Raw genomic sequence first — 16,213 nt, forward strand, 5'->3', positions numbered from 1 at the left:
TGCCGCCACAAGATAGTAAAATTTGTATACAACGAACTTTCTTGAAAGCGCAAGGTGTTAGATGAACAGGATTAAACTATTCAGAAGGCAAAAGAAACCATCATAAGATTATGTTCACACACGTATGATAGCAACATGCTGGCACTTATTCATTTCTCTTAATATTTTGTGGTGCTAGATACTATCTGGTGCGCACCAGATATTATCAAGTGCACACGAGTTACTATCTGGTGCGCACGTGATAGTATCTGGTGCACACCAGATAGTATCTGGTGCGCACGTGATAATATCTGGTGCGCACGTGATAGTATCTGGTGCGCACCTGATACTTTCTGGTTCGCACCAAATAGTAGCTCATACGTGTCAGTCTGTATCGGCCACCATTGTGGTTCCTACATCAGTACAGAAACTGTCACTGTAGCTTTCACAGCCCTTTCCTTTCCATGTAATATCTGAATTTGATTGACAGGCATGCTTTTTAACTAATCTTAAAATTGCCTTTTGAACTTTGAGATCATGTTGCTGGGCAATTTTGATAAAACCAGTGAGAAAACATTTATTAGAGCCAGAAAACTATGCCTATGAAGTAGTCAAGTCTACTGATTATTCCTCAGACTGACATTTTCTTATCAACAGATTCAAAAGCTCATAAATTTGCACATCTTTTATACGGCATAATATTGGTCGAAAGGTACGTTTTTCTGGATAAAATGTGACATCGGTGATTTCTCTCAGAGTCAAACATTCCGATATGAATAACATATATTGCCACAAAGGACGGAGGAAGTATACTTTCATTTAAAAATCCGACATCGGCAATGTGTCGTTTAATGGGGATTGCTCATACAATGTCAACTGAGTCAGAAAGCATAGTTTCAACATGAAATAAAACATGCATCACATTGATAAATATTTCAGAAACCAAACTTAAATTGAATAGCTTTGTTTTGAATTAAATACACGAATAAAAAGAGTTTAAAACCAAATTTTCTTTAAAAAATGATTGAGGAGATGATATTCCTTCAGTACAATTATTCTTGAGCACCAGGGGTGATTGCTACTCATTGAACATATTGCAAAAGGAGAACAAGAAAGAGGTTTAACCTTCAAATCGGCAAAGTGTGAACAGGTGAATACATTGAACTGTCAATGAGATGCAAGCTTGATGAAATACAATTATCAACATCCGATTTGCTCTCGCAAAAATAAACTAATACAAACTCTACAGTTCCCATTGTTTACCGTCTTTACTTTCTTTACTTTGTTTAGCATAAAGGCAGAGCAAACCTTTCAGTGAGATGATAAACAAGCGGTAGAACAAAGTTCAATATTTGCTTCAAAATTAGCTGCCAATGCTTAAGAAACATAGAAGAAAACCAATATGGCCAACGAATGACCAATCAGAAATTCGGACACCTTATCTAGGATTTAGAAGGTTCAATAACTATCACGTGCGCACCAGATACTATCACGTGGGCACGAGAAACTTCCTATCACGTGCGCACCAGATACTATCTCGTGCGCACGAGAAACTATCTCGTGGCCACGAGAAAGTATCTGGTGCGCACGAGATACTATCTGGTGCGCACCAGATACTTTCACGTGCGCACAAGATAGTATCTCGTGCGCACGAGATAATATATTTTTTTTCTCACAAAAAATGTCCCTTATGGGCTTTCATAATATAAAGACTTTGCTGACAAACTAAATATTGTGTGTTTCAGCATGCTGTGGGACACAGCAAGAAACTGTATTTGATTCATTGCATCTATAGAAATATTGAAAAACTTACTAACAGTCGCAGCTTCTGTCCCGTTACAAGGTCTACTTGTCTTTATGAAAATTCAGTGGTATTCATTGACATCTAGTGTTAAATTAGTGCATTTCTATTACTGATGATTCCCAGCTCTTTTCCGGAAAGGTGCAAAAAATGAACTGAAAGCATACAGTGAGAGCAAGTGCGACCATGGCAACAGGCGACCCAAACAATATTAATTAGCTTATTATTGAGTTTTTCTCAGTTTTCTCCATCAGTTCTTCTACTTTTCTTCATGCTCTTTTTCATTTACATCTCTATCTTTGCAATGTTGACCATTCCTTGATAAGTCCACAGATTAGCATAATTAGTTGTGTTGACTAATTAATTACAAGATGTATATATGAGAGATAAACGTCCTTATAATGGGGTGTAAAATAATAAAGAGTCAAGAGGCTATAGGTTAGACTATATAGTCATTCTTTTATTTACTACGATCAGTCAGAGCATGAAGAAAAAGAGAGGGACTGACAGTGACAGAGAAAACTGAGAAAAACCCAATAATAAGCTTATTAATAGTGTTTGGGCCTCGTGTGCCATGACATGATACTGGAGTCAAGTCGTAACTCGTCACTGAGCTTGAGGTATATGGTGACACTTTGAAATTGCTACAAACATTACCTTTCGATAAACATTTCTGAAAATCTATCTTATTTATCTTTCCATATCCGGATCTCGCTGTCTATCCAATACTTTGTTCTGTCATTTCCATTACGCCGTCCCTTCTCACACTCTTATGTCCACCGCATTCTAGGTGGAGAGACTGAGGCTATATGTACGTTGCTTTGCATATTTTGCAGATAGGCATTAAACGGCTAAAGGAATATCAGTCAGCGACAAAATGCGACCGTTGCCTTTCTTAACAAGCAAAGTAGATAGTGTTTGACTTTAGATACCGCACACATTTTTATCTCCAAAGCCTTGTTGCATATTATCTTAACTCGATTTTCAATGGGGTAAATGATAAAATCTTTACAAGCCAAACACTGGTGTTACAAACCTTGCACGCTTGGCGCATTTTGCCGTACAACCTTGGTCTGCAAATCAAAATCCCGACATGTAAATTAGATTTGCAAATAATAAAATTGTGACATGTCACACTCTTCAAACTTTAAGAATTGTCATCATATTCAGTATGGTCACTTTTGATATATGGTGTAAGTACAGAGAATCATTAACATGCAAATGATAAAATAATTAACATATTATATTCTCCAGACTGTCAGTATATAAATCTAAGCATAAGAAATGTGACGTCAGAAGTCTCATAATTTACAACTGTACTCAACTTTTAATATATTCAGTGGACAACACAGTCAACTCCTGTTATATGTTTTATTCTAAAATATTCAAATAAAACTAAAGTTTTCATGTTCTGACTCTTTGTGATATGGGCTAGTAAATATAGTATTAATGTGCTTAAATGGAAATCAGCAGTGTTTAAGGAGTAAATGGCCAAATGCCTGTAAGTTCACTTGTAAAGGATTATTAACAGACATCCACTGTGTTCTGGTGTTGGTTTTTGTCAAGATCAAAGTTTCTCATGTCTTTCTAGCAAATTTTAGTGATACACCTTCCACTGTTCCAGTGACAGTGTTCGCAGACTGGTGCTTTTCTCCTAAATAAGTCGAAATTACAGTGTGTCCGGTTTATTAACCCATTTTGTCTGGATTATGTCATGCACAATTGTGTCAACATATTGGCTGTGTTGTTTGATGTTTCACAACTTTATTTATCAACATAAAATATGTCCATGATATTGTTTGATTTTTCGACGTTGCGTTATTTCTGTTGCTGGAAGTAAAATGTCCCATAAGAATGTACAGTATTATCCACGGTTGAAAGTTTACACCTAGAAGCGATGGTGTAATAAATGATCCCTTTCTAGTTCCACAGACACTGATAGCCTAGAACACGATTGGAACTAATTTGGGATGGTGAAGTAATGTCGATTTGATCTTCAAATTTAAGGTCATCTGCTTTTCTTTTTAAGTTACTTGTTTTATTGAGTAATTTGCATTCAGCTGTAGGACACCTAACATTTTTGAAAAAATTGAAAGATATAAAGATCCAATTATCCTAAATTAGTTCCAATCGTGTTCCAGTTAATTACTTTAGTGGCACTTCAATCCAACATTTATGTTATCATGATGAATAGACAACAAAGGACGTTGTTTCTATCGTCTCGAAATGTTACACTCAATCGAAATCTGTAGTAAGTATGATCAGCAGACATTTGGTCAAAATCTGTGCATTCAGTACTGATATATGTCGGAATTATAAAATTCATCAACTTTGCAAACTTAATAATCATTATCATGCTCATAAGACTTTCACTATATGGTCTTAAGAATGATGTTGAATAGAATTTATTTACACGTGATCTTCGTTCAATGAACCTCTTGAAACCTTGCATAAAATTTGTAATTTGGAAAGGTCAAAAAGTATTCAGTTAAGTCCAAAGTTCAAATGAGAAATTATATATCAATTAGAGATGATGTTAACTTTGCTATCATCAATTCCCCGCACCCTGACAGTAATATTCCACTATCACCCTCATATGGGGTATAAAATTCCCAGCATGTAGTTCATATTGTGATTTTGTGGAGGGATACAGCAATCTCTTTCAAGTTGCAAGCTTGTAAATTAGTGTTACTCAAGAAAAATGCTTCTCTCCTCATTCAAACACTTTTTGGCAGGTGTCATGAACTGACAGATAAGTGCGATATATAACTTACACAAATGATCACTGATGGCATCAGTAACATTTGTCTGTAGATTAAGACCACTCCCTATTTAAGCTTACAGATTAATGTATGGCGTTCGCCACATGTTGGGCAGAAATTGCTGTCAGTTTTCAAAATACCTGATATTTTTTCTCGGTTGTATTTGCTTGAGATCCATATATGTTCTTGTATAGATTCGACTTTGTTGTATGTATCGGTACTTGTTTGTTGTCTATCTCTGCTCTTTGTATTGTTACTTCGAGTTTGTCAATATTGAACTTATGACTATGGCGTAGATTGTTGTTTAGTGGTATTTTTCTCATATTAAATATGTTATTGATACGGACTGTGACACGCAGGGGTAGGTTCACAGTTTTCTTGCGGTATTGTTTTGAATATGAAAATTGGTGAGAGTAACTTGTTTTGTCACAAAAACTTAAATTGCCACTATTATTCGCGCAGCGTCATTTTAAAAATACCGGCACTCTCCCCTGCAATATCCGTCAAGTTCCTTAGAACGCCTCACTTATCAAATATTCTACATAACTAGACCTACGCATAATCAACACACCCCAGAGGGGTGAGGACATTCATTATAGAAATAATGGTCGACACGCTGACCATTAACGTCTATTTATGGGCAAGGGCGAGAGGAAAGCAAAAATAGACGTCGAGCCCGGTAATTTGGTAGGGCGCGCTGCAAAAATGTTGCAAATCCAGAAATTTTTTTGAAAAAAAATTACGTCTAAACTTGGCCCAAAAATGCTCCATTTTATTTTGTGGTTGATTATGAACTTTGTAAAAATCACAATTTTCGTTTTAGCTTTAAAGTTACTATGTTTACGATATTATTCATATTCACGGGCATGAAAACATCACTGTGTATTTGTGGGCAGTCACGTGGTTCAGCTCGACCAATTAAAACGCAATGGACAGGGCATGGTAATATCGACATATGGCCTTACGTACATTTATTCGTTTAATGTGAAATGAGCTTAATATCAGTAAGCCATGCCTCCAAACTTAAAGCAGAGTAAGGTTATTGGACAGTTTTGGCAGTTTTGAGTACCTTCACGATTACATAAAATTTGGTTTGGTGATTCTTTAGATATTCAATTGCACATCTTTTCCATTGAAACAAGTTGTGGTAGAATACAGAACCGTGAGATAAACAATTCTGAAGTAACTATTACAGACATGCTTCGTAGGCAAATTTCAACGAAATGAATTAATATGTCAGTGCGATTAAGACTGCATTTGCAAATACTGGTGAAGACGGCTGGAAGAATTCAGGGACGACTTGAATATATATTCTAAGTGTAGTTGACGGTGACTTGAAAGTTTTGTTTAGGGTATAATTAGGGGCCTGACAATTTTTTCTTCCCTATAATTTTTTACAGATCCCAGTTTGTTAGGTACTTCAATGAACCAGATGTGAACCGAATGTGCGCACGTGGTTTACAACAGGTTCATTACATATTAGTACTCTTCATGGAACAATCAGATATCTGTCAGCTCATCATATGTAGCAGGTTTCGTCAACTTTCGCACAGTACTATAGGAGTTAAGTGTCCAAGACAAGAAATCGACCTTTCAAAGCTAACGATTCTCTATTGTTAATAAGCTCAGAACCCCCGTAAATTATATATTGTCCGAAAGCCTAGATATAGGGAAACATAATTGTTACAATAGTGTCACTATTGTTTACATAACTATCACGTGATAGGTAATTTGCATAACCTTTCAAAAATCGGTTTTGCCTATGTTTTGTTTCAATGCTTTGAGATATATGGCTGAAATTAGTGTGAGTGCAAGTTGTCCCAGGGATCTCTTAAAAGTGTGTTTCAGAATTTTGTTAAACCTTCTTAAACAATTTTTATGCCGGAAAAAACTTCCAGAGCAGCGAATTAACCCTAGTTAAATTCTTTCAAATTGTGCTAAAAAAACTATGCAAGATATAAAAAAATCTGAGACACACTTTAGAAGAGCGTTGTGACAGCTTGTATTCCAGCAACTTTGAGTGAGATATTTTGAAGTATTGAGACAAAACATAGAGACAACAGATTTTTGAAAGGTTATGCAACATACCTGTAATGTGATAGTTATGTAAACAATGGTGACACTTTGGTTACCAAATTGTTCCCCTATATATAGGCTTTCAGAAAATGTATAATTAAGGGGGTTCTGAGCTTATAAACCACCAGAGAATTGTTAGATTAAAAAGGTCAATTTCTTGTCATGGAACCTTAAATGACTAATTACTCAATTGCATTTAAGGCTGCGTTCACAAATAACGATTGGGGGGAGGGGGCTGGAGGAATCTCGATTGAAATCTTTTTTTTTTCAGATCCCCCCTAAGTACCCTAAAAAATTTTCAAATGCCCCCCCCTCTATATGGTCAAATTATTCAAGCCCCCCCAAACTATCACAGGCCCGCATATTTGTAAAGGATGTGAGCACAGAAAAAATAGAAAGATGTAATGCGCCGTTCTGCTCACAGGTGTTCAACACTACCTGTATTAGCACTTTGTATAGTCATATTCAAAAGGCAAGTTCTTTAAATGCATCAGTGAATTTTTTAGATTTATTGGTCTAAAAGCCAACTTGAGTTAATCCAACTCTGGCCAGGTCAATTGCTCCTGCTGAAGAGCACACAAAATGACAATCATGAGAGAGTAGGCAAATTGTGAATTCTTGCTAATTGCCATATTGCACAGTGACCTACCAAAAATTTGTTTCAAAACTACAAGACATATATGAATTAGATGCTACTCCAAATTGACAATACTGGAAGGTTAAACTATTCCATCAAATAAATGTTTTGATCTCTGAAATTTTGGGTGTAAGAATTGCAAATTTGGTTAAAAAAATAAATAATGCCATTTGGTCACATATTTTTTCTTTTAGTCTTTACTGTTCAAAGTTTTACTTCTGTATCATTTTATAACAAGAATGTGAAAATTTAGAAAATCAAGCATGGTGACCCCATCTTTTTTCTTTAATATTTGATTATTCTCATATGCCAGAATTCAAAAATTTCTGTGTGTTCTTCCATGTGTTGCTCTCTGGCCTGATCTTGTGTACAAGTATGTTTCACTGTCATGAGCGTCATTTGACCCAAACTCTTCTTCAACTACCATGTACATCTGAGTCAGAGCTATCTCTGTCACTATTCAGGTGTGCACTGACAGTGACACTGCAGTAGCAGAGCATTAATGATAGTGACACTACCCATAGGCAGTAGCTGTATTAACTTTGATAATTTTGGCAATATTTTTGTTCAGTTTTACAACTGCGTTCTTGTTCTACTCACTACAGCATCTTGAATTGTCTAGCATTCAGCTTGCTATCACAGCCTATGTATGTGTACCATGCATTTCTATCACTGACAACTGACTGACTGTCTGTCTGTCTGGACTCCAATTAAATTATCACCTAATACATATTTATATTTATATATACAGGCTTTGTCGACAAACTAAATATTGTGTGTTTGAGCATGCTGTAGGGAGATAGCAAGAAACTGTAGTTGTTATATTGCCTAGAAATATTGCAGAAATCATTAACAGTTGCAGCTTCTGCCCTGTTACTAGGCTCAAGTTTGTTTTTTACGACAAATCACATGTTTAGATTTTTTCGAGATAAAAGTCATGAAATGTGACAAAATGGTTCTAGATTCTGTTAAATTATTACAAACATTACAACATTTTGATGACATAAAAATGGTATTGATTTTTCATTGAATTACCTACAAAAACTTGGAATTGGAAAATGTAAAACGCAAAAGGGAACCAAAAAATTTCAAGTCCCCCCCTACGGGTAGAGCAAAATTTTCAAGTCCCCCCTCTACCACCCCCAAAATTTTCGAATCCCCCCTAAATTCCTCCACCCCCTAGCCGTTTTTGTGAACGCAGCCTAATATCCAAATGAGCTGTTTATTAACTTGACACTGCTCAATCCTACATGGGGAAATTAGATTTCTATCAGATAAACATCAGTAGCACGTTTCATAAAATTTAATCATGAACTTACAGAGTTATATCAACAATTACATGCTTTCATGCATGTAAGCGGTCTGAAATCACCAAAGTGCGTCGGCAAACTGCGCCGGTGCATTACAAAGTGCGCCCCCATTTTGCACCGGTATATTGCGCAGCCTAAAATGCGCCCTTACTCTGCGCCAAAACACTTCCTCCTAGTGTCATAACAACATCGAGTACTCCCACTTGCGTAGCAGGACGCTTTAGTAGTGTACACTGTAGATATTAATATCTGTGACAACGACTTTTCCGAGTGACCTGAAAAATGCAGCTCGAAAAATGACTACGCACATACGTACGTGGAAACATGGAGGTAGTCAGCGTATAGTACCATAAGTTACTTTTCACTCAGGAGCTTGCAGTAAAGAAATTTTCTTTCAATAAGGTGGGAGAATAAATTTTTTGCCAGTAAGATTTTTGACATGTTTTCAGAATGGAGTCTTGGAGGTACGAGACCATGTTATGTTTGTATGGGACGGATTACACTTACTTGGCGGTATCGTGAAAGGATATGGCTTCAGCAGCAGTCAAAATATGTGAATGTTGCATCACCCTTAAAGCCCAGGGACTTGACACCCGGGATCACGTTAATCCCGTTCACCTTTGTCATTCATGGACGGGATCGAATTAATGTTTATGTCTTGTAAATTACGGTCATGATTAGTGTGCACAGGAGGTGTACACAGGCCAATGTGTTGACATGCAAACAACAGATTATACGAAACTGAATATAACGGCGAGACCAGTATACATGTACAAAGAAACAAAGTTTCATGAAGCCCGCAATGCTTGTAGCAATAACAGGTGTACTTCAACAGAAATGACAAAGCTGCAGTCAATTCATGCCACCGCTGCAACTGACGTTATTACGTTCCGAATTTGGCTTACCCGGGCTCTGGCTGCAACTGTACAATTATTGCAGCTAAATGATTGCGTAGATGTCGTGCCATTGCCAAGATACTCTGCTGTGTCCGATCGTTTCGTCTACAGAACTACTAAAAACTCTCTCAATTCAACCAGAAAAAATAGTTACCGTTTGAAATTGGTGCATTAATTTATATTTATAAAAATAATAAAATGTGACATCACCGATCATAAGAAACGTGGTGTTGAAGAACATATTATTTTTTGAACAGAAGACTACGGCGACCATTTTTTTAAAGTATACATGTAATCTAACTTTAGCAAACTTGCGAGTCAAACATCCGAAGCGTTACTTCAACATTTTTGGTTTTGTTCTACTCTTGTTATAAAATAAGTCAAATTTCGGGAAAGTATTGGTACATTTTCGATATCTGTGCAGCGCAAATGTGTGAACCGACACTGCATTTATCCATCCTCTAGACCACGATCAGTTTGCGACTGCATAAACCACTCTCTCTCTCTCTTTCTCTCTCTCTCTCTCTCTCTCTCTCTCTCTCTCTCTCTCTCTCTCTCTCTCACTCTCTCTCTCTCTTTCTCTCTCTCTCTCTCTCTCTCTCTCTCTCTCTCTCGCTCTCCAAAATTTTAGCCATTTGATGTTTTATTTTGCCGACATTTATTTAATGGTTCATGATCACCGCTCAATGTTGATGTCGATTTTGATTCACAAAGTTTCTAAGTAACTAGAGACAATTGTCACGGCCTGGAACCAGTTTTCACCATAAAAACAGTCTGTAAACGTTTTTGCTTCCGAATTGATGTGACAGGTGACTTCGTATGTAAAATAGTGAATGGCAGTAGTATAGGGGCAGGTATAGAACACTTGCGTAAGTTAGGGGGTCTTTTTTCCATCACCTAGGAGACGTACTATATTTCACATGCTAGGGGGCCTCATTAACCAGCCTCTCCCATTGGTCAATTTAAATGCTGCAAGGGATATTGGGATAGTAATGTGCTCTCCTGGTTGGTCAGTTGCTTAATATATGCAAAAATGAGAGTATATAAGTTCTGAGAGGGCCATCTAAGGGCATGTCTTGCACTAGAAGTCCCACCCTCAACAACAACAATAACTCAACCCTTCATAACCATGGAAACTCCAATACTGTCACCAAGATTACTTGAAGAGGGATGGCGGAAGTATTATTCAGTGAAGGCAGAACAGCCATACTACTTCAACGTCAAGACTAAAACCAGTGTCTGGACAATGCCCACAGTCTCTGACCAGGATGAGAGGTATGCTGATGTTCCAGGAAGGAGGAGCCCTGACTAGCCAGAGCCTTCTCAGGAAATGCCCCTGCCTCATAAGACTCCATCCAGTCAGCCATCAGCAGCTGCTTTGGTCCCTCAACCTTCCAAGCCTGGCACAACCAGTCAAGCAGTTATGAGACAATTCAGATTTCTTCTGCGTGACACAGAGATGTCAGCTCGGATTGTGAGTGTGCAGATGTACAAGGGAATTGTGTCCGTGGGGATACGTGAATTCTTCAAGAAACCTGACACTGGAGATCTGATACCGACAAAGAAGGGCATCAATTTGAATTTGGATCAGTGGAGTCGACTAAAATGTATTGTGCAGAGTATATGCCAAATGACTTGGACAGGAAAGTAGCAAGAAGAGTGGCAAAATATGTCTACGCCAAGTTTATCCTGGACCAAGTCAATGCCATCATCAATGAAAAATGTGAGGGGTGCCGAGAAGACTACCCATCTCACAGGGACCATGAGTGCCTGTATTATGGCGATACTCCTGCAGGTCAACGAGAAGTCATCATCAAGTACTTTACGGATGCTGCCTAACGAGTCAACATGCTGGCTGTGCAGAAATCTATTCTTGCCATGGCTGAAGTGTGCTACATCACCCTGGATCATAATGTCCCCCTTGGATTACTTGATCTTGATGATCTGTTTGAGTTGCTGTACTTTCGCTGGAGTAAAGACCCTGAAAAGTGTGTTGAAGCTCTATCGGACAGTCTGTCTATGTATGGAATGGTCTTGTGCAACAACATGTTCACTGTAGTTTGTTCCAAATTTAGTTCTGCAAGCAGTTAATCATTTCAATTTCCTTCAATTTATAAATGTGTTTTTCTTCGGACATTACAAGTTTGCCAAGGACACTGAGAGACACTTGCAATAAAAGGTATTGTGTTTCATGTTTTTTGCCATGTTAAATTTTGTTAACTTTGAGAAACTAAAATTTACTGTTATTGCTTAAAATGAAAACGAATATATTGTCTGTCTATACTCTTTGTGAGCTGGCAAAGTATGATTGTTTTATGGATAAGTATGATTGATTGCCCCTCCCCTTCCCCTTTATACCCATCATCCTTGAGAGAAAAAAAACACACAGACGCACAGGCTTTGTATTTTCAATTGAAAAAGTTTGAAAATTTATTGAACACCAACAGGAAAGCCAACACAAAGCTAGTAACAATGTAATGAAGATGACTTCTAAGTCAAACGAGTCCGTAAAAAGTTAACATCATAAATGTCAAATTCAAGACCAGTCAATTTTTCGATGAAATTATTCACGAGAAAGTCATTAAAAGTCAAGCCCTCAGTAAACTGCTTCACAATGTTCAACATGGACCTTCCCCGGCAACGATGCAACAGATAGTAAAGGATGTATTGTCCACACACTGAAGAAAGAGGTCCGTAGAGCCTTTGTCTGTTGTAGGTCCAGTCAAGAGAGTTCCTGTTGAGGAATGCCTTCAAAGGTGTCCCGCTAGGTGGACGTCCGTACGAATCAAAATATTCACCACGGTTGCTATCGGTAAAGTAGAAAGCCACCCAGTGTTTTCCTGGTTGGTTACTTTGGTCCACATTGGCCACAAAGGCAGCAGGATAGGACTTTAGCCTGGTCTTAGGCAATCGGTCTGATGGTTTCACCCCGCAAAAAGATGATGCAGTGTATCGATCTGTACTCAAGATCTCTTTCAACTTTAACGTGTCCATCTTTCACTGGAGTCGAGGAATCAACTTCAGTAATCAAAGAGGATGTTGTGGTCTCTGTCGATTTCAATAATGTTATCAAGTTCGCCATACATGAGTAAATTCACAGTATTTGGCAGGGCTAGTCTGAACTGTAGTTCGATGCCCAGGTTGCCTTCTTTGACCAGGTTCAAATGTCCTCCGTTGGCAGACAAATCCGGTGTGAGATCAAATGCAAAAATTGTGTATCCATTGTCGTATTCATAGCAATTGATGTTGATTCCTTCATCCCTGCCTATTTTATTAGTCCCAGTAAACAGGGAATAGTACGCTTTGATGAATGACTGACCACCAGCTTTGCTGAAGCCCAGTTTCAGGGGTTTGCTTGGAACTTGCTTTTTGATGACATTAAGGACCAGCGACGTCATGCCGTAATGTTTTAAGTTGAAAGGATTTTTCTTGTATGAACTGTTGAATGCATCGTTGTCCACCAGACCTAAGACCACACGTTTTGGTAGCTGTCCCAGAAAGATGTGGTCTTTGTTGAAGGACATGGTGCCTCCAGGAATAGACAGAACCTTCATCACACAACAATGAATGGGATACTTGGATGGTCCCTGCTTTAAAGCTTCTGCATGGCCCAACTGTACCGATGGGCTGAGTTTTTTTCTGACCAGTAGTGTGGCTTCGGTGACTACAGCTTTGAAGCCTGGATTTTCTGCAGAGCTCACAAGGGAGAAGGCATTCTTGCTTCTTTTGAGTTAGAGACGATATTCGACACCATTCGTTTGATGCTTGGGCTGAAAGAAGAGATCCGAATCGATGGGTCATACCATATCAACAACTAGACTGCCCTACGTGAAGGCATATCGGTTTTTCAGTCCCTTGTTCACTTCTCCACCTTCTTTAGTGGGTCCACTTCATCCATTTTCAAGTGATAGTCCTTGAAGAATAGGGCTGAACCTATATGGGTGTCTTTGGCCACCTTACCATAATTCAACAAGGTCTCCAACATCGTTCGGTAGGGGTAAGTAGGGGAAGGGTTGGATATCATTTTGCTATTGAGGTGTACATCCACCTGGCTGAACAGGGAATGGAGCCACAAGTTTACGGGACCCACTGCTGCATCTGCACCGAGGTTAGTACCATCAGCGTTTGCAATCTTGGCCTTGATCAGAAGGAGTGTTGAGGACAGATCGATGTAGCCTTCCCCTGAACCTGAAATCACAAATTTGATGGGTCCCGATTCCACAATGTGGGTCAGGGGATGCACTTCTTCCCATCGTCCCTCTTCCACACTGGTCTGCGTTGGAGGAACTGTGAACAAGTCAAGTTCACTCTAGGTACACTCGCAGGAGTGTTCGTGAAGAAATGCCATGTAAATGAAAAATGTCAGGCGATCTTCTCTTTTGCTTGGCTTTGGAGGAAATGACTCTTCGTTTCAGAGTTTTACGTTTTATACTGCTGCCTTGGGGAACTTAGTATCTGGAACCGCTGCCTGTCATCAACTGTTTCCCGGCTTCCACCAATCATCGTTTTGCCCAGTGCTTGATGATACGTCCACTGAGTGCATCACCTTCAATGTTGACTTCCGTTTTCAACATCTGTCTCCCTAAGACTTTGCACCTTGTTTGAGCAGTGGTGTGGCTGCACGCTGCATGGAAGAGGCCTCCCAAAATACCACCCAAGCCATATCCTCTCTGCACGGCTGCCCCCTGGAACGATGCTCCATTTCCCACCTGATCCAAATAAAACTTCTTGTATGTGGCTGGATTGCTTTCATAGATTTTATGTCTATAGAGCATGGTTCAGGCTGCAATAGTGTAGGGCGTCGTTTTCTGAAGGCTAGTGTCACGATCACTTTTCCAACTTGAAATGACACTTTCTGACTCATGCCATCTCTTATGTAGACTTCTACCGTATCAAATTCGCGGTTTCTCAGTGGAAGAAAGTATGGCGTGAGGAAGGTGCAGTTGATCATCTGTCCATGGATCTCTTCCACATTTTCTATTCTCAACAGGGGAGCAAAGGTATCTCCAACCAACTGATCATCCACTAGGTTGCAACACACATACAGAGAAGAGAGGTTTTGAACACTGAACATGAAAGGTGCATCGTTCTTCTGCTTCAAGATGGTATTGGGATAAAATCCCATGATTTCAGCCAAACCTGGTAGAAAGTAGAGGCTGGTACCGTCACTCACATCAGTGATTACTTTTCTTGACACAGGGTCGAAAGTCAACTGGACGTTGTCGGGTAAACCTTGCTCTCTCAGAGTGGTCAGTATACTTCCAAAATCATCATATTAATCTGCAGGTATTTTGACAAGTGTTTTTCTATGGTCTTGAATTTCGTACGCCAGCAAGTTTCTGCCCTCGACCACATTGTACCAAGAGAAAGGGTAGTGTATATCCATCAATGCCACTTCCCAGCTGCCCCACAGAGAAATGTGTATGGGTAATTTCACAGTGTAGCCTGTCACTGCATTTTCTGGGAAAACGTCCATGGATGCATTGCTCGGTAGTGTCATGAAAAACGGATGTTCAGCCATGATGAATGTGGGGGTCAGACTGTGACTTTATGAACAGAGTCATTCCTCTTATAGTTTTGTCAGATCCCTGACCCAACTATTGAATTTGGATGGCCAACCATACCACTTGACAAGATATTCAGTCTTGCCCTTTCTCTTTCTTGTTTTGAGTATTCTGTCCACTCTGAAGACGTCGTCCTCTTTCTTGACGACTTTTTGTAGCTCTTGTTCATAGAAAGTACCTTCTAATTCCTCCTCATCAAAATCTTTTAGCTTGCAAAGAGGTGGTCAACTGGAGATCCTTTTTCGACACAGTGAAGATTTCTTCTGTCCAATTTGGCAGATAACCTTTCTTGGACATACGTTTAGTTTTGCTGATTCTCACTTGTTCTCCCACACTGAATTTGAATTTCACCGTTTTCTGTTCATAGTCACTGTACAGAGTATCCCACACCTCTTTTTCATTGGTCTTGTTGACAGACGCTGGTTTCCTCTTGATGCTGCGATGCCAAGCACTACGGCCCAAAAGTATGCCTCAGTGTACGGTATTCCACGAAGCATTATTTCTATGGAACAGCGCTTTCAGCCGGTCGCTATTGACAACATTGTATCAATTTATTTTCAATAGATTATCGATCGAAAATCTGTTTGGGTGCCGCTCGTGCCGGGCGCTCGTGTGTTGAGGTCACGTAATAAACATTTCCACAATTACCCGTATATTGACTTATACACTTTAACATCAAGGTATCCGTTGGTTTCCTGTACTGAAAGTATATCGACGACATTTTTTTCAGTTTTGGTGATAGTTTTACGTACGTTTCAGCACATTTTGGCGCACTTGGGCGTAGTTTGGCGCCATTGTGAACGGGGAACTACACGCGAGTGAGTGAGACAACAATGTAACAATTTCGGACAAAAGAATATCGATCGATAACGTTCACTGCACGATTACAGTGGAGACTCTACGCCCGTTTGCCTCTGTTCTGTGTTATTTTTGCAGTTTACTGGAATTTTCATAGTTGATATTCGCCAAAATTTGGTGTAAATTACAACAACCTGACAGGTATTTGGTCTGTACAATTTAAGAGACGCTAACCAATTAAAATGCGTCAATATAAGACCCTGATTCTGCATATGCAAACGCCGTAAGATCGCCATTTTATTGAGGGCAAGAGCAAAAATTCAGCAATCGAAAAAATAAAACGCAACTAAAACATGTTTCGTCGAGAAATTCAAGAACTAAAACGACAGG

The 16,213-nt window shown here is 39.1% G+C and overlaps 1 protein-coding gene across 1 annotated transcript; it reads right to left on the reverse strand.

Annotated features, from left to right (window-relative positions):
• Positions 1-12,481: 12,481 nt before the first annotated feature.
• Positions 12,482-12,985, reverse strand: LOC139136266 (uncharacterized protein F54H12.2-like). The gene has a single exon (XM_070703994.1). The coding sequence runs from the start codon at positions 12,983-12,985 to the stop codon at positions 12,482-12,484; it is 504 nt and encodes a 167-aa protein (XP_070560095.1).
• Between the last annotated feature and the right edge of the window lie 3,228 nt (positions 12,986-16,213).

The sequence above is a fragment of the Ptychodera flava genome, chromosome 7 (assembly GCF_041260155.1).
Source record: "Ptychodera flava strain L36383 chromosome 7, AS_Pfla_20210202, whole genome shotgun sequence".
Taxonomy (NCBI): domain Eukaryota; kingdom Metazoa; phylum Hemichordata; class Enteropneusta; family Ptychoderidae; genus Ptychodera; species Ptychodera flava.